Source organism: Pristiophorus japonicus, chromosome 5 (genome assembly GCF_044704955.1).
Source record: "Pristiophorus japonicus isolate sPriJap1 chromosome 5, sPriJap1.hap1, whole genome shotgun sequence".
In the NCBI taxonomy this organism is placed as follows: Eukaryota; Metazoa; Chordata; class Chondrichthyes; family Pristiophoridae; genus Pristiophorus; species Pristiophorus japonicus.
The window spans coordinates 241,661,417-241,680,532 of NC_091981.1; the positions used below are offsets into that span (position 1 = coordinate 241,661,417).

The 19,116-nt window shown below is 44.3% G+C and overlaps 1 protein-coding gene across 1 annotated transcript in view; it reads left to right on the plus strand.

The window, feature by feature from the left end:
* The window catches only part of gad2 (glutamate decarboxylase 2), a 164,831-nt gene that overhangs the window by 124,346 nt on the left and 21,369 nt on the right, over positions 1–19,116 (plus strand). The window contains exons 9-13 of the mRNA XM_070880084.1: positions 3,967–4,021; positions 10,211–10,327; positions 12,509–12,573; positions 13,371–13,449; positions 18,785–18,934. Of these exons, the coding sequence (XP_070736185.1) occupies positions 3,967–4,021; positions 10,211–10,327; positions 12,509–12,573; positions 13,371–13,449; positions 18,785–18,934 (466 nt within the window). The remainder of the gene's footprint in view (positions 1–3,966; positions 4,022–10,210; positions 10,328–12,508; positions 12,574–13,370; positions 13,450–18,784; positions 18,935–19,116) is intronic.

The following is a 19,116-nucleotide window of genomic DNA, read 5'->3' on the forward strand; positions in this document are numbered from 1 at the left end:
TGGCGTTGCAGCAGAAATTATAGGGGAGGGCCGAATGCCATGGCCGACATAGAATTTTTTTTGCCGGCCGACTGAAACCCTCCCTGGTGGCCCAGTGAGCCAAAGTTTAAAAATGCCGGATTCTCTCCCCATTTAACGAAGGGGAGAGAGCCTGGTGACGCACACCGCTGATTGACAGTGGCGGAGTCCCAATCCCGCAATCCCCAAATTCAGCCCCTCAGCCTCATTTGCCGCCCGCCGCACTTCAGCTCCCTTCATGACCGTTTTCTGGTCCAAGGATAAAAAAACTTTAATCAGCTGAAAATTGATCGGACGGCTGCCTCCATTCTTTCAGCGGTAAAAACAGGTAGGAAATCATAGGTGCGCCAGCTTCCTTGCGCTCCTGAATTTCGGCCCCTTTATTTCTTCAAGCGAAGGATTGGGAATGAGTGAAACTATTTAAGTGTTGTGTTTTAAAACAACGGAGTGAGTATTGACACCACTGTGTCAGCCAATGAGATGGAGCCGAGGCCAAACTTACAGAAAACCGATTCTATTTAAGCAGAGTCTTTATGCATTAGATGGGGGAATTATCCAATCATCTGGCTGGGACTTGTAGTGTCACTTTACCTAACCTTTAAATCAAAGTGAATTTGCTGCAGGCATTGACGATGTGCATTAGAGCCGGATGAGTCAGTTTGAGGAATGTCACAGCTCACAATCTACTTCAAATGGAGACAGTGAGAGTCAATTAACTCATCCCAGACTTACTAAGGCATGATGGTCCCTATTCATGATGATGATGATGAGCAGGATATGTCTGGAGACCAAAACCCCAGGGGGAGGAGAGTTAGTCGGTTTCATTGTCAAATATATTATAGAGGGAAAGCCCCCTCACTTGCTAACCCGGAGAGATATAGGAGCAGAGAGACATGTCGGCAGTGAGTCAGCTAGCTAACTCTGAAGAGAAAACCTGTCCCAGCGAGGGGAAATTCGCTCACGGCCAGACACAGTCAGGATACAGGTGTCCAGGAAAAGTTTTAAAACTCTTGCGGTGGGTTCTGTGGTTAATTGAATCGAGGTGGAATTTGATTACAACTGTTACTTTGCACAGTCATATGTTATCTGTAAAATAAAACAACATAATGAATTATATCTGGCCTCGTCCAGTCCACCTTTGGAAAGATTGGAGAAGTACACGTGAGGGTGCATGTGAAAGATGTGGGGGGAGAAATTCGGCTGCTTTGAGCCTCCCGCTGGTGCCTGCGGGAGGTGGTAATGGGGAGCTAAGGGGTTACTGACCAGGCGTCGCAAGTTCAGCAACACCCACGAACTTCCCTGCCGGTTTTGCGTGGCGCTAATCGTTATTGTCTGGATCTCTAGCGCCCCATAGATCGTAACATCATCCAGTGCGCAGCGCCCCATTACCGCCCCGGATATATTCGCTCCCGTCCCCTGCAATATCGCCGGGCGTCAACAATAGCAGCAATAGGAAGCGCTGTCACCTCGGCTGGCCGCTTGGGCAGCGATTAAGGTAGTGATGGTCAGGAAGGGAAAACTTTAATCTTTGCACCAGCCTCACTGCTGCGCGATGTCCAAGTCCTCCATTCTCTGAGAGTGATTGGGGCTGTAATGGCAGTCGCACAGGTCCCACACAGAACTGATTACAACAATGTTGCAAACCATAATTGGCCCATCCCTTTAAGCGAGGGAAGGAGCCTGTGATGCCGGTAGCACTGCACTGCACACTCTTCAGCACTCTGCCGCTACTTCCCCTCTCACACACTTTAGCACCCGACAAGAAGTGGTTTGCGCTTGATTTAGCGCTCCTCTTCCCTCTTGGAGCGCTAAAGCTGAAGTTCCTGTGATCAAAAAAGGATTATCGCCTGCCGATTCTTTTCTCAGGTTTCAAAGGTTATCGCCCTAAGCGGAGCGCAATGGAATTTCTAGCCCATGATATCCATTTCAGATCATAAGGCGATGTATTGTATTTTTTTTCCAAAAATATACTTTATTCATGTAAAATTTTCACAATACATTGGAAAATAGCTCAGTACCTTGTACAATTTGTTTGGATGCTGACAGCAGTTCTATACAATGCACTAGTGTGCATTTCATTTCAAGGTACAGTTTAGTACAATCCGTAAATCACGTTACCTGTAGTACTGTGCAAATAAGGGTATTACATGGAGCAGATGAGAACAGGTTTACATTATATTCCAGGATACATTTCAATACCGATCACGAATCACGTTACATGTAGCACTATACAGATGAAAGCAGTACACGGAACGGGTGGGAATACATTTATATTTTTTTACAAATTACTAAACAGTGCAGAGACTTTCATTATACATGGCGCAACACAGGTGTTTTTCAGTACATGGTGCTCTATTTGTACAAGCAGATTAACAAGTACAGCCCGTGGGGAGTCTGATTCCATCCCCTGGGTTTACCGTGGCGGAAGGGCTTTGAACTGTGGCTCTTCCCCATCGTGCCTTTGCGGCGACTGCACCAATCTTCAGTGCGTCCCTCAACACGTACTCCTGGACCTTGGATTGCGCCAGTCTGCAACACTCGGCCGTGGGTATCTCCTTGCTCTGGAAGACCAGCAAGTTTCGGGGAGACCAAAGTGCGTCTTTCACCGACTTGATGGCTCTCCAGCAGCAGATGATGTCTGTCTCGGTGTGCGTCCCTGGGAACAGTCCGCAGAGCACAGAGTCCTGTGTTACGGTGCTGCTGGGGATGAACCTCGACAGCAACCACTGCATCTCCTTCCAGACCTGCCTTGCAAAGGGGCAATCCCGAAGGAGACGGATGACAGTCTCGTCCGCACCACAGCCGACTCACGGGCAGAGTGCCGTGTCTCTGAAACCCCGGCTGTGCATGAAGGATCTGACGGGAAGGGCCCTTCTCACCGCCAAACAAGCTACGTCTTGGTGCTTGTGTGAAAGTTCTGGCGATGAGACATTCTGCCAAACGAGTTTGACAGTCTGCTCGGGGAACCGTCCGACAGGATCCATCATCCTTCTTCGTAGGGCATCCAGGACCTTGCATGCCGACCACTGCTTTATGGCCTTGTGGTCAAAGGTGTATTGTATATAATTAGCTATCAAGCAATATAGGTACACTCATGTCAAAGATGCTCGGACCACTTAGGGGCATGACTAGTACCGCTGTACCCAAGAGAATTTCTGTGGCAGACCTGAAACTTGCAACAATGGGCTTCTGCTGAAGTATCCATTCCAAATGTGTGCTTAGAATCTGGAGCTCCACTCAAGTGCACCAGCCATGTTATGGGGCTTTTGACTAATGTTTCTCGAAACTGGCGATCCCAGAATCCTTTTTGCATATTTACTGTTCAGTCGCTATGCAGTGGCTCCATAGTAGGCGTACATTATGGACCATGGAGGTGGCGTTGAACAATGCATTATTGACCCCATAGATTAATTGACAGAAGCGCACAATGCCAATTATAGTTGTGATAGATCATTTTCTACTATAATAACTCTTGTCTGTGAAACAGGAATATTGGTAAGCTCCTCAATGGAGACTACCCACCCATTCCTAGAACCAGTTTCCTGCAGCTGGTGTTCAGGAAAGAGGAAAATCAACTTCCTGCCTGTAATATGATTTTTTTTAATCACTAGTAGCCAGACACTAACTCTGACCAGAGACCTCCTGCCTTCAATCCCTGTGACTGTGTTGAATAGCTGCTCATTGTTACAATGTTTCAGGGCACATTGGTTTCCAATTATCTATCGCTAGTTGGAGAACTGTCCCTCTCCGAATCCCCAAATAATCTGTTATTACTGTGATTAGAAAATGTTTTTTTCCACTGGATGCAGGTAAGAGGTGACATGGAATAACACACATGGCAAAACCACAGATTTTAATTTGCTTTTATAAAAGATGCAAATATTTTAAACTCCATTTGCAGATGTGTAACACACTTCAAGATATGAATATGCTTTTTTTAAATTGCAGAGGGAAAATAATCCCATCAGACCTTGAGAGAAGAATACTTGAAGCCAAGCAAAAGGTCAGTTCATTTCTTGAATTAAATACAACCCCAATTAAAACTATTGTATGTTTCCTATATTCAATTATGAATTGGGCATGAGTTTCCTATGGGCACAGTGCCAGTATAGGACACTCAGCTGTCAGCTGTCTGATATGTTTCTAGTTGCAGTCAACCTACCATATAGTCAAGGAGCGGGGGGTAAATTTTGCAATTGGTATAAAAATTCAGCACCCCAGCTGGCTCTTGCATGATATCGTCATATTACTTTCTGGGGTCAGTTTACACTGCTGCCTTGGTATTCCAATGCCCTTGACATGGACTGGTAAGATGCAGGTTAGCAATTTCCACCAAGGAATCCTCTAATGTCAACTGTCTTTTTTGGGAAACTGTGTAGCAGGCTTCAGTTACCAGGTAGAGAAGGGAAATCCGAGTGAGTTAGCCCAGATACAGTACTTACACACATCTCCCATGATTGATAAAAGCCCAGGGGCAGATTACTTGACCATCCTTTCAATGAGGACCTAACGAAGGGCAAGGACCAAGAAAAAGCCTCATCAATCCCATTCCTTCCACAGATCATATATCACTTACGTTATCTCAGAGGGAAAGTTTGTATTTCTCCCCGATGCTTGAATTAAGCAAAAATGTAAAATCTTTTTCCATCCACAAATTTCCACTGTTCAGTCTTGTCCACAGCCAAGACCCTCCCTATACCCACAACTGCATAACACGTTGTGTGTTCAAAGGGGCATTTGATTATCACAGGCTATCAGGTTCATTTGCAACCAGATACTAATACCACACTGAAGTTGTCAATTATTATATTAACTGCTCTCGCTGGGACTTTGTTTCATGGTATAAATATCAGCGTGCCTGTCTTAGATTCGTGTGAAGCATAAACACCAGCATAGGGTCTAATGGACTGCTTCTGTGCTGTAAATTCTCTGAGTCTCAAGGTTGCAATTTGTTTCATGGTATGAATATCAATGTGATTGTTGAATCAGTCTCAAGGTTGTGATTGGAATAATCCTGAAACAATCATTCAGCATGTACATTATGATATTATATTGTGACCTCTGTATGCTTCTCCCAAGGATTGTCAGTAATCATCATGGGTTTTTAAACAGGTGCAATGAGAAGAATATGTCATGGATATACATGAATTGTGACAGTATTAGGGTAATTTCACCTTCACTGCCTGGGCGGTAATCTAGCAGAGCGAATCACGCAACCATGTAGAATTCTATAGAACACTCAGTTTTCATTCCGTTGAAGTCAAAGGGATGAAAATCGGGTGGGTTCTACATTGGGCGGGTAATCCACGTCGCCAGATTACTGCCCAGGTGGTGAGGGTGGAATTAACCCCCAGGACATTTACTTTACAAAGGAGCTGGATGAATGTATGTTTTAAAGTAGGGTTGAAAATTATACGGTTAAGTATATTAATAAGAACATAAGAACATAAGAAATAGGAGCAGGAGTAGGCCATACGGCCCCTCGAGCCTGCTCTGCCATTTAATACGATCATGGCTGATCCGATCGTGGACTCAGGTCCACTTTCTCTCCTTAACCGCTCTCCATAACCGCTTACTCCCTTATCGTTTAAGAAACTGTCTATTTCTGTCTTAAATTTATTCAATGTTCCAGCTGCCGCAGCTCTCTGAGGCAGTGAATTCCACAGATCCACAACCCTCTGAGAGAAGAAATTTCTCCTCATCTCAGTTTTAAATGGGCGGCCCCTTATTCTAAGATAATGCCCTCTAGTTCTAGTCTCCCCAATCAGTGGAAATATCCTCTCTGCATCCACCTTGTCAAGCCCCCTCATACTCTTATACGTTTTAATGAGATCACCTCTCATTCTTCTGAATTCCAATAAGTAGAGGTCCAAGCTACTTCAACCTTTCCTCATAAGTCAACCCCCTCATCCCCGGAATCAAACTTGTGAACCTTCTCTGAACTGCCTCCAAAGCAAGTATATCTTTTTGTAAATATGGAAACCAAAACTGCACGCAGTATTCCAGGTGTGGCCTCACTAATACCTTGTACAACTGTAGCAAGACTTCCTTGCTTTTATACTCCATCCCCTTTGCATTAAAGGCCCAAATTCCATTGGCCTTCCTGATCACTTGCTGTACCTGCATACTAACCTTTTGTGTTTCATGCACAAGGACCCCAGGTCCCGCTGTACTGCAGCACTTTGCAATTGTTCTCCATTTAAATAATAACTTGCTCTTTGATTTTTTTTCTGCCAAAGTGCATGACCTCACACTTAACAACATTATACTCCATCTGCCAAATTTTTGCCCATTCACTTAGCCTGTCTATGTCCTTTTGCAGATATTTTGTGTCCTCCTCACACATTGCTTTTCCTCCCATCTTTGTATCATCAGCAAACTTGGCTACGTTACACTCAGTCCCTTCTTGCTATTGAGCGAGTGCAGCGAAGGTTCACCAGACTGATTCCCGGGATGGCAGGACTGACATATGAAGAAAGACTGGATCAACTAGGCTTATATTCACTGGAATTTAGAAGAATGAGAGGGGATCTCATAGAAACATATAAAGTTCTGACGCGATTGGACAGGTTAGATGCAGGAAGAATGTTCCCAATGTTGGGGAAGTCCAGAACCAGGGGTCACAGTCTAAGGATAAGGGGTAAGCCATTTAGGACCGAGATGAGGAGAAACTTCTTCACTCCGAGAATTGTGAACCTGTTGAATTCTCTACCACAGAAAGTTGTTGAGGCCAGTTCATTCGATCTATTCAAAAGGAAGTTAGATGTGGCCCTTACGGCTAAAGGGATCAAGGGGTATGGAGAGAAAGCAGGAATGGGGTACTAAGTTGTATGATCAGCCATGATCATATTGAATGGTGGTGCAGGCTCGAAGGGCCGAATGGCCTACTCCTGCACCTATTTTCTAAGTTTCCTCCAAGTCATTAATATAGATTGTAAATAGTTGGGGACCCAGCACTGATCCCTGCGGCACCCACTGGTTACTGATTGCCAACCCGAGAATTAACCATTTATCCCGATTCTTTGTTTTCTGTTCATTAATCAATCCTCTATCCATGCTAATATATTACCCCCAACCCGTGAACTTTTATTTTGTACAGTAACCTTTTATGTGGCACCTTGTCAAATGCCTTCTAGAAGTCCAAATACATCACATCCACTGGTTCCCCTTTATCCACCCTGTTTGTTACATCCTCAAAGAATTCTAGCAAATTTATCAAACAGGACTTACCCTTCATAAATCCATGCTGACTCTCCTGACCGAATTTTGCTTTTCCAAATGACCTGCTGCTGCTTCTTTAATAATGGACTCCAACATTTTCCCAACCACAGATGTTAGGCTAACTGCGCTATAGTTTCCTGCTTTTTGTCTGCTTCTTTTTTAAATAGGGGCGTTACATTTACAGTTTTCCAATCTGCTGGGACCGCCCCAAAATCCAGAGAATTTTGGTAAATTACAACCAATGCAATCCACAGCATTCTTCTTTATATCAACCACACAACCTATTTTAGTGTCATCTGCAAACTTCTTAATCAGACCCCCTACATTCAATCCAAGTCATTGATATATACCACCAAAAACAAGGGACCTAGCACTGAGCTATGCAGAACCCCACTGGATGCAGCCTTCCAGTCACAAAAACACCCAGCAACCATTACCCTTTGCTTCCTGCCTCTGAGCCAACTTTGGATCCAACTTGCCACTTTGTCCTGGATCCCATGGGCTTTTACTTTCGTGACCAGTCTGCCTTGTGGGACCTTATCAAAAGCTTTGCTAAAATCTATATACACCACATCATACGCACTGCCCTCATTGACTCTCCTGGTTACCTCCTCGAAAAATTCAATCAAGTTAGTCAGACACGACCTTCCCTTTACAAATCCATGCTGACTGTCCTTGATTAATCCATGTATTTCCAAATGAAGATTTATGCTGTCCCTTAGGATTTTTCCAATAATTTCCCACCACCGAGGTTAGGCTGACTGGCCTGTAATTACTCGGTCTATCCCTTTCTCCCTATTTAAACAAAGGTACAACATTAGCAGTCCGCCAGTCCTCTGGCATCGCACCTGTAGCCAGAGAGAATTGGAAAATGATGGTCAGAGCCTCTGCTATTTCCTCGTTTAGTTCTCTTACCAGCCTGGAAACTAGATGGATTATCACCATGCCCTCCGAATCTCGCCAATTGATAGACACTCTGACTGACAATGTATCTCAGGCTACAACCATGAATTAGATTTAGCAGAAAACAAGATTAAAACAAAGTGACTTGGGACAGTAAAAAGAATATTTGGTTTCTCGCTGGCACTTTAACAGCATCCCGATTTTAACTCCAGGAGGAAAGCAGGGGAGAGGGTGGCAATCTCGTGCCGGAGTCTTAGTCAGAAACCTGGCAGATTTTAACTGCCGGCTTCCTTTGAATACTGTCGGTCAGCTGCTTGCTCACTTTTTACAGAAAGAGGTAGCTAGCCGACAGGGAAGGGATGAAAATTGGGGGAGGTGAGTGGTGATGCCCGGAAGCTGCTTGCTGGCACCAAGAGAAGGCTGCCACTAACAAAGTAAGTCCAAGATGCGAGGGTCTCGTGCCTCAGGAGATGCTGGGGTGGGAGCCCAGAGAGCAGAAGCCTAGACTTTCCTTGTAGGGCCCTAACCCCACTAAGGAAAGTTTTTTAATTCGCTCGTTTCCTCCTAGCTTTACCTGGTGGGGTGGCTGTGGCAAGTATGTCATGAGACCTCGGTTTGCATTAATTAATGAGGCTCCCATCGGACTTCACGAAAGCTAGTGGCATTAAAATAGGGAATCAGAAACAAAGCAGGAAATGGAACTGCTCCATTTTAACTCTGCCCCATTCCTTTCCTGCCAATTGTGGAGAGTTAGAATCCCCCTCTAACGTTTCAAAACAATAAAGGTCCTGACACGCTCAATAATTCGGATCATGTCCTTGGCAGGCATAATAAACCAGCCCCAACCATGACCCCATTCCTGCAACTTGGGATGGGCTTTGCAGCCACTGGCATGGAAGGATAGTGAAAAGGAGAATGAAAGGAGGCACTCCACTGCCGGCAAAGCAAGCCCCCAAGAATTTTAGGGCTATGGCAAATTTCCTACTTTGTTTACAAGAGGAAATCTTCCCTCTTTGTTTATGATGTTGGCAAACAAAAGAAATCAATCTGCAATCATAGACACTTTTGAGAGTGAGGAGGGAGGAGATGGGAAGCGAATGTTACAGGCATTGTTTTGCCCTCTCGTCCCAATTCCCAGAATGGGTCCATTAGGATATACGGGGCAGGCAGCCACACCTATAGCGGCACAGAGAGGCACCAGCCCCACTCAGGAGGCAGAATTCAGAGGGGTACCCAGCCACTCCAAAAATAAGGAGCCTGAGATCCAAATTGGACTGAAGAAATTGACCACAGGAATAGTTCCTGCTGAATCTATCAGGGATAAGCTGGGTGGAATTCCTGGGGCAGTCCAGGAACACCTCCAGACATGCTTCCCAAGTGCTGGATGAACAAAACCAGGAAGCTGAAGAAGCATCCGCCTACCTTCCCTTGGCACGTGATTTGTGGGGCAGGTTTACAATGATGGAAACCCAATGGATCAGAGTTCTGTCCCAAGTTGGATCCACTCCCATCCCCCCGCTAAATTTGTACATCCGTTTCCCCCTCTTCCACAAGATAGTAAGATTTATAGGTTTATATTTCTTCAGAGTTAAAAAAAAAATAATAATAATGATCAGAAACATGATCCAGGGTCTAGTCTCTTTGTTTCCCAGGATTGCTGGGGTTTCTCCCAGGATTGCTGGGGTTTCCCCCAGGGATGGGGCTGTTCATGCGATAGGAACAGGCTATGGGCTGCCATTGAAATGAGGCATGCTCAGCCCTGCCACCTCATTTTCCTCCAACTAGTGCACCCATTTTGAGGGGGTGCCCAGAAGAAGTGGGCTTTAGGCCCAGGGGCCCGGCCCCTCTCCAATCTGAGGACCTTAGAGAGGTGGGCAGCAAAGAACAGAGGAGCGGAAGAGAACCCAAATTCCCTTTTGCTTTCAGACCAGGGATTTGTGCTGGAGGCCTGCTGCTATATACAAAGAAAAAATATTCCTATTATCTGGTAGCTACATAAGAGTATTTTAGTACTTCCTTTTAACACTACATGTGATTGTCTTTAATCATCTCTTGTTATTTTGTCCAGGGCTTTGTGCCATTCTTTGTAAATGCTACAGCTGGCACTACAGTGTATGGCGCCTTCGATCCCCTCGAGGCCATTGCCGATATCTGTAACAAGTACAAGATCTGGATGCACGTTGATGTAAGTGAGTCTGGTCACATAAACCACCTTCATTGGAACACTAATCCAGCCTGCACATTTCAATAAAATTGATATGACCTCTTCACTGAGTCTTCTTGCAATTATAAAATGTTCACATTTCTGATCACATTTAAAAATGGGGTAAGTTTTACAATTTCGTGCTCCCATCATCACACGGCAGGAGAGAAGGTCAGGAATGTAGGTGTCGAGGCCTGCGTGCCTCCATGCCTGGATGAAAAACAGTGTAGGGCACCAATCAGGTGCACTGACCTCCAAGATCAAATTCCCAATATATGCTCCTGTCACAAAAAGGGCTAAACCTTAAAATTTACCCCAACATCTGTAGCGTTTCATTGCAAAACCATGCAAATGGAAGGACTACTTGCACTTGGGTCAGGTCGGCATTGAAGTGGTTTATGCTTGGTGACTGTGGATCTTACTGTTGTAACTAATTTACAACACGACTGTATCTGTCACAATCTGGTCTCTCATCTAGCAGCTTCTCAATTTCCTATTCAGCCACTCTCTCTTCCTTAATATTTTCTTCTCTGCCCCTTCTTTGAACCTGTTTCTCTACCTCATTATTAACCAATTCCCATTTACCTTTCCTTCCTCTGTTTCTTTCCTAGTATTCTCCAATACAGCCTCGTCTATAAGACTTGCCCATCCCATAATGTGAACAATGATGTCTGTAATCACAGATTTAGCTTGCCTTCGACAGATTGCAGTACCAGTAATATCTACCCCACCCTGTCCAACCATCTCATCTCTGCACAATGTAGAACACCAGAAATATTTTAAAGCAATAAAAGCATTGAGTATCATTTGGTGTATAATATTCAAAAGAATTGGAGTGGGGTATAAACTGTGAAAAATAATCTGATCATGGCACGGAAGCAATAAGATATGGGTGGCAAGTTATTTAGCCCATGCAGCTGAACGCTTATGAGGTTAGGTGGAGGGAGGGGCATGTGTTATAGGAGTGACTCAGGCACTTGGCTGAATTTGTGCTATATGAATATCTGGCACAATAGTCTTCCTGGCTGCTTTGACCTGCAAAAATTATACAGCAAGCCTGGCTTCCAACCTGTGGAAGCATGTGAAACGCTGCTTCAATAGGTCAATAATATGGTCTACAATGAATTTAGCAGCTGCATGGGCCTTACACTATCTGCATTCTGCTTCTGTCTGTGGCTAGTAAGGGTACCCTTAGCCATAGCTGTAGATGGTTGCCTTGGGACTCCAAGGAGCCATCCTTGCAAGTTGCCTTCACTCTCAAATAAGCATGACAGATCTTAAAATGAAAAAAATGTGACTGCCACCTGCCATGGGGACATTGCCCTGCAAGATTCAATTAGTGATCACAGACTATCCAAATATTGATGGAATGGAACTCCATCCTGATCATGAAGGCCATGGAATTGTGTCTAGCAGCTTCAATTGCTCTTTGGACTTTAGGGGAATTCAATGATGTGATGAAGTTGGCCAGCCTTGTCTTGCTGCTGTTGCTGTTCAATGGGACAAGGGTGAAACTGTTGCGCTGTTAAATAAGAACCATCTGTTTGATACATCTACAGCCAATACTTTGGCTGATACCACTGACATCTTCTGGTGCTACCCTGAAACAAAGCATGCCAATTGAGGGGAAAGAGGCTGAAAAAACATTTGCCTCCATACACAGCCGCGTATCTTTAGGTTGTCCCGTCCCCTTAAATTTGAGCTGCTAGCCAGATTTTCTGCATCTCCATTAGGCTCACTACTGGTGCAAAGCCAGAGCTGTGCTGGGATTTCATTATTTATCTGAGCAGACCCTACAGAATTGCATACATTCTCCTCAGTGCACTTTGAGCTTACTTTGTGCTGGCAGCTAGACTCACCCAGCACAATTTTGCTGGGGCCAAAAAGTCAGTGCTGAAGACGTTTAGAACCCTCGATCCATCAATTGCAGGGTAGTTTTTACTTTCTAATTCAAAGGCAAATTTTTAAATAAATGCTGACCTCATCCCACTTATGTTACCAGCAATCAACAAAATGAGTCCCTTTTCCTTCTACCAGTGTCACCTCAGTCCTTTTACAGATTTTCGTAAAAGTTTGCCTTTTACGGTTTTTCTTATGGTTTGCCTTAAATGTTGTGAAATGTTGGGATTACAGTGATTCACTGTGTGTTTTATCTTGATTCAGGCGGCCTGGGGTGGTGGTTTACTGATGTCTAGAAAACATCGCTGGAAACTAAGTGGAGCCGAGAGGTAAAAGACCGTGTTCTCACTTTTCCAGATCTAGTGCACAACTTCGGCTCGCTGGTTCTCACCCGGCTGTATATGGAGGCAAATCGGGTCATTTTCACAGAAATTCAAAGCCTTCTGGGCTTGATTTTGACTCCCGGACAGGAAGCCGCAGCAGTGAGGCTTGGCCGATTTTAATGGCCTGGGCCTCATTAACAGCCACTTTCCAATTGAAATGGCCGGGAACCCAGGGGAGTGGTCTCTGGCGCAAGATAAATGCTCTGGGAAGGAATCCTGCTCGGGGTAGGGGGAAAGCCTGGGATAGGAGGAGTAAGGTTCCCTCGTGGAGCTCAGATGAAACAACGAAACATAAAATATTACTTCACTAGACCTCTACTGGCCCTGGCTCCTGTACCCAGCAGGTTTGGCTTGGCAAGGAAGCCATCAGTGCATTTTTCGGAGGTTTTTTGAGAGGCCCCCACTGGTTCCTTCAGGGAATACTGGTTAGTCCTCTCAATGCCTGTTTGCATCTTAATTTAACAATGGGTCCTACAACCATTAGCATATTTGAACAGTCTTCCGCCTGTTTGAGACGGCCAAGCTGTTCTACCATTTGCAGGCCTGCCTAATAATCACATCGGCGTGCCTGTGGTGTTCAAGGAGTGGCCGAGCTGCCATCACGCGGCTCCCTGCCAATTTCTAATTGCTGACTACCTGCTTTTCAAGCACAGAATGGTGGTAGCTGTGAGTTGCCTTCTCCCCTTCGTTGATTTATGTTTATTAGTTTCATTAATAAATATGGTTGATACTTTTATTTCCAGGGGCAATTCTGTCACTTGGAATCCGCACAAAATGATGGGAGTTCCTCTTCAGTGTTCTGCTCTACTTGTGAGGGAAGAGGTAGGGGCTGTTTTATTGCAAAGGTCATTGACTATGAATCTGTAATGCAGTTGGAAACTTTAAATGTCATTTACGTATACAGACCAGGATGTTCCCAGATGTAATCTGTGCTGACCTTGATAAACTTACCCAAGGCGGTGATGGAAGGATTCAATTGGCCACAACATTAGGTTAGCTCGGATAAAATCAGCCTGGGTTTTCTGATCCTGCTTGTTATTCAGTGATCCAGCTGGGAAATGCATGAGCATGTTCAACAACATTGGCTGAGAACAGGATGGTGCTCGAGTGTGACACTCCTCACTGTCTTGATACATCCATGAAGATCTGTCACTTCGACAAGGCACAATGTCTGAGGGCTGTCCGTGCCTGAGCAATTGTATTCCAGAAAAAGTCAACAGGTCTGAAATTCCAGGACTCCCACTTTCCAGGGAGAAGTGCAGTGGGGTGGAACTGATGTTGGACCGGGACACAGATCTCCTAAATTGCGGGGCACAGGAGTTATTAATATTTTCAGTGCATCAGAAGCACCCGCCCAATTCCACCAGGAAAATTTGAACAGTGCACTGCGTTCCAAGGACGGTCTTGAGGCCTGCAAAAGGCTGGAGAGATGGCGTATAAACTTTATGGGGCCGAAATGGCCCCTTTTTTAAAGAGCCGTTACCGCCTCAATCGCGACATTGCCCTCAAATTTGGGGTGGGGGTGGGGGACGGGGAAATTGCCCGCGGGATCTTGGTGCCCCCGACAGCTTTCCCCTGTGGCGCGTCCGCCCGTAAAAGGGAGGGCACACTGCCGCAGTCGCCATTTTATTTTAATTGTCGGCTGACTCCGAGATCGGCCTGACAATGGTGGCCACGGATTCGGCCGGACCGCCAACAGGGAGCCCGGCGCCCCCTCGTGGGTGGCAGACCGCTGGCCCGGCCAAAACCCTCCCTGGTGACCAAGCGGGTGACACTAACGTGGCTGCAGAGTTCGCAGCGGCTCTCCCCTTTAACTGAAGAGGAGGGTTGTTGCTACACGCCAGCGTGACGCGGATGACACATACCAATGTCCGCCCTGCTCCCTACATACTTCCGCCCCGCCGTAACCCGACTTCACAGCCCGGAACAGAAGTTTAATCCACTCTCTGCCCCTCTTCAAGATCGGTGAGTGTGTCCCCTTTCAGTCAGACGGCTTTTTCGCCCATATCTGCTCCCAAGGGAACGATCATAGAATCTTACAGCACAGCAGGAAGCCATTTGGCCTGCCGTGCCTGTGCTAGCTCTGTGAAAGAGCTGTCCCCTATTTAGTCCCACGTCCCAGCTTTTTCCCCTTAACCCTACCGATTAGTCCTCTTCAAGTACATGTTCAATTGAGATTTCCTATGGAATCTGCTCCCATTTTACACTTGATCAGTTAGTGTGTTCCAGCTCTTAACACTCTGTGCTAAAAAAATTCTCCTCATCTCCCCTCTACTTCTTTTGCCAATGATTTTAAATCTATAGAGGCCAAAATTGCCCCCTCCAAAAGCTCCAATACCGCCTCAAAGTTTCTCCCTACTTGCTCTATCAAAACCCCTTATTTTGAATTCCTCTATTAGATATCCCCTTCTTAACCTTCTCTGTTTGAAGGAGAACAATCCCAGCTTCTCCGATCTCCACATAACTGAAATCCATTATCATGGTAAATCTCTTCTGTACAAATGATCTGCCGCATTAGCCTACGTAACAACAGTGACTGCACCTCAAAAGTAATCCATTGGTTGTGAAGCAGTGTGGAACATCCTGATGATGCTATGTAAATGCTTTCTAAGCATTTCTAACTCTTTCTAAGAAATACGAAAATAACGTTTGTGTAATGCATACTGGTATTTGTGAGATATTTTCTACTTGCTGTTTGGAGTGTTGTCAGATCAAAAATTGTACAGCTGGAAGATTTCTTAACTTCTAATGCCTTCTCTTAAAGAATGCTGACTTGTAATTAGAAAAAGGCACCACCACTCAGTAGAAAGTAGAAAATCAGTTAACATTTGGAAGCTTTACGAGGGAAAAAATTGATAACAGTAAAGTTAATTTAAAGAGATAATAAAATATATGGAAACTAGAGACTGGTCCCAAGGATGATTCAAAGGCAGATTAATTCATGGGAGCATTTATTGCATTCAACAATACTCTGTACAGATCACTTCATTATATTGTCTCTGTTGTTTAAACTGAATAAGTTAATTAAAATGTATTTCCTACTGATTTTCAATAAGGTTCTATTGATGAGCACATGAGGGAAAGGCAGCAGGCTATCAGTTCACGTGTGTTATTGGCATAAGAATGGATAAGGGAGTGAAGTTTTTTTTAATATGCAATTTTGTTTCCTTTTCACAATAAATTGTAAGTGTCCTCATTCCAGTCCTGTTCACTCCCACCGGAGACATTGTTCATATAAAGTTCAAATAGTCCCAGTGGCTAAAATCTATTCCAATCTTACAATGAGTTGGTTTTTTTTTAAACAAGACTTAACTTAATTTTCTTCTTGTAAAGCTATTTCGTGTGTCAGCCATGGCTCAGTGGGTAGCACTCTCGCCTCTGAGTCAGAAGGTTGTGGATTTAAGTCCCACTCCAGAAACTTGAGCACAAAAATCTAGGCTAACATCCAGTGCAGTACTGAAGCAGCGCTGCACTGTCGGGGGTGCTGTCTTTTGGATGAACTGTGAAACCGAGGCCTTGTCTGCCCTCTCAGGTAGATGTAAAAGATCCCATGGCACTATTTCGGAGAAGAGCAGAAGAGTTATCCCAATATTTATCTCTCAATCAACATCACTGAAACAAATTAGTTGGTCATTATCACATTGCTGTTTGTGCGAGCTTGCTGAGCGCAAATTGGCTGTTGTATTTCTTACATTACAACAGTTCAAAAAGTAGTTCATTGGTTGTAAAGCGCTTTGGCAGGCTTGGTGGCCGTGGAAGACACTATATAAATGCAAGTCTTTCTTTCTTTTTGTATTTTTTGACTCCATTACTATCTCTATCTTCTTTCTCTCCCGATCCCTTTTCTCATACATCCCTTACATTTTCAGTGTTATTCCATCTTCTTGTTCTTTTTAATTCTATTTCATCATTGTCGTTCTCCCCCCGCCTCCCCCCACCCCCAATCCATCCGTTTGTCCCCAATCATGCTTCTAACCACTATTACAGTGACATGTGTTTTTTGCACTATTTTAAACACACATTGGACAAGATTTTTAATGTTAGTTAGCATAAGTTTTGCCCTTGGTTTTACCATGATGGCGATGCCAAGAGTAGTAATAGTATTCACATGCCCCTGCTGGCACATTAAAGACAGGAGATGGTAGCTGGGTACAGGTTGTGTTGTTTGAAGGAATGTTTCGGTTCCACATGTCATAAGAACATAAATAGGAGCAGGAGTAGGCCATACGGCCCCTCGAGCCTGCTCCGCCATTAATATGATCATGGCTGATCCGATCATGGACTCAGGTCCACTTCCCTGCCCGCTCCCCATAACCTCTTATTCCCTTATTGGTTAAGAAACTGTCTATCTCTGTCTTAAATTTATTCAATGACCCAGCTTCCACAGCTCTCTGAGGCAGCGAATTCAACAGATTTACAACCCTCTGAGAGAAGAAATTCCTCCTCATCTCAGTTTTAAATGGGTGGCCCCTCTCATTCTTCTGAATTCCATTGAGTAGCGGCCCAACCTACTCAACCTTTCCTCATAAGTCAACCCCCTTATCTCCAGAATCAACCTAGTGAACCTTCTCTGAACTATCTCCAAAGCAAGTATATCCTTTGTTAAATATGGAAACCAAAACTGAATGCAGTACTCCAGGTGTGGCCTCACCAATACTCTGTATAACTATAGCAAGACTTCCCTGCTTTTATATTCTATCCCCTTTGCAATAAAGGCCAAGATTCCATTAGCCTTCCTGATCACTTGCTGTACCTGCATACTAACCTTTTGTGTTTCATGGACCAGGAACCCCAGGTCCCGCTGTACTGCAGCACTTTGCAATTGTTCTCCATTTAAATAATAACTTGCTCTTCGATTTTTTTCCTGCCAAAGTTCATAACCTCACACTTTCCAACAGTATACTCCATCTGCCGAATTTTTGCTCACTCACTTAGCCTGTCTGTGTTTTTTGCAGGTTTTTTGTGTCGTCCTCACACATTGCTTTTCCTCTCATCATTGTATCATCACCAAACTTGGCTACGTTACACTCAGTCGTTAATATAGATTATAAATAGTTGGGGTCCCAGCACTGATCCCTGCGGCACCCCACTAGTTACTGATTGCCAACCCGAAAATGAACCATTTATCTCGATTCTCTGTTTTCTGTTAGTTAGCCAATCCTCTATCCATGCTAATATATTACTCCCAGCAACTTTTATCTTGTGCAGTAACCTTTTATGTGGCACCTTGTCAAATGCCTCTGGAAGTCCAAATACACCACATCCACTGGTTCTCCTTTATCCACCCTGTTCATTACATCCTCAAAGAATTCCAGCAAATTTGTCAAAAATGATTTCCCCTTCATAAATCCATGCTGACTCTGCCTGACTGAGTTATGCTTTTCCAAATGTCCTGCTACTGCTTCTTTAATAATGGACTCCAACATTTTCCCAACCACAGATGTTAAGCTAACTGGTCTATAGTTTCCTGCTTTTAGTCTGCTTCCTTTTTTAAATAAGGGCGTTACATTTGAAGTTTTCCAATCTGCTGGGACCACCCCAGAAATCAGGGAATTTTAATAAATTACAACCAATGCATCCACTATCCCTGCCGTTACTTCTTTTAAGACCCTAGGATGCAAGTCATCGGGTCCAGGGGATTTATCTGCCTTTAGTCCCATTACCTTACTGAGGACCACCTCCTTAGTGATTGTGATTGTGTTAAGTTCCTCCCCCCCCCTATAGCCCCTTGACTATCCACTGTTGGAATATTGTTAGTGTCCTCTACCGTAAAGACTGATACAAAATATTTGTTCAGAGTTTCTGCCATCTCCATGTTCCCCATCACTAATTCCCCGATCTCGTCTTCTAAGGGACCAACATTTACTTTAGCCACTCTTCTTTTTATATACCTGTAGAAACTCTCGCTGTCTCTTTTTATATTTCATGCTAGTTTACTTTCATAGACTATCTTCCATTTCTTAATCATTTTTTTAGTCATTCTGCCTCTCAGGATAGTGGAGGGATCATGTGGGCAGAGTCGGTACGTCATTAACAACTGCCTTCTAGGTTTAAAACCTTTATTTTTTTTTTTAGATTCTCATCCCGTGGACTTTGATTTGCTTTGTGAAGTCTAGCTGTCACAACTCGTATTTACACATGTTTGATCCTTTTGCAGGGGCTGCTACAGAATTGTAATCAGATGAATGCTTGCTACCTCTTCCAACCTGACAAACAGTACGATCTGTCCTATGACACAGGAGACAAGGCACTACAGTGTGGGCGGCATGTGGATATTTTTAAATTGTGGCTGATGTGGAGAGCTAAGGTAGGCGTTTCAATTAGTTATTTCTCATTAATTATATTTTCTTCAAGTAAACAAAGTAGAGGGCAGGGTTGTGATGACACAAGCGTGATGGATTTTTCACATTCACTTTTGTGAATTTGGTATTTTATTGCATGTAGTGCATTGACCACTGAAAACGGTTTGGTGTACCAATATGTAATACA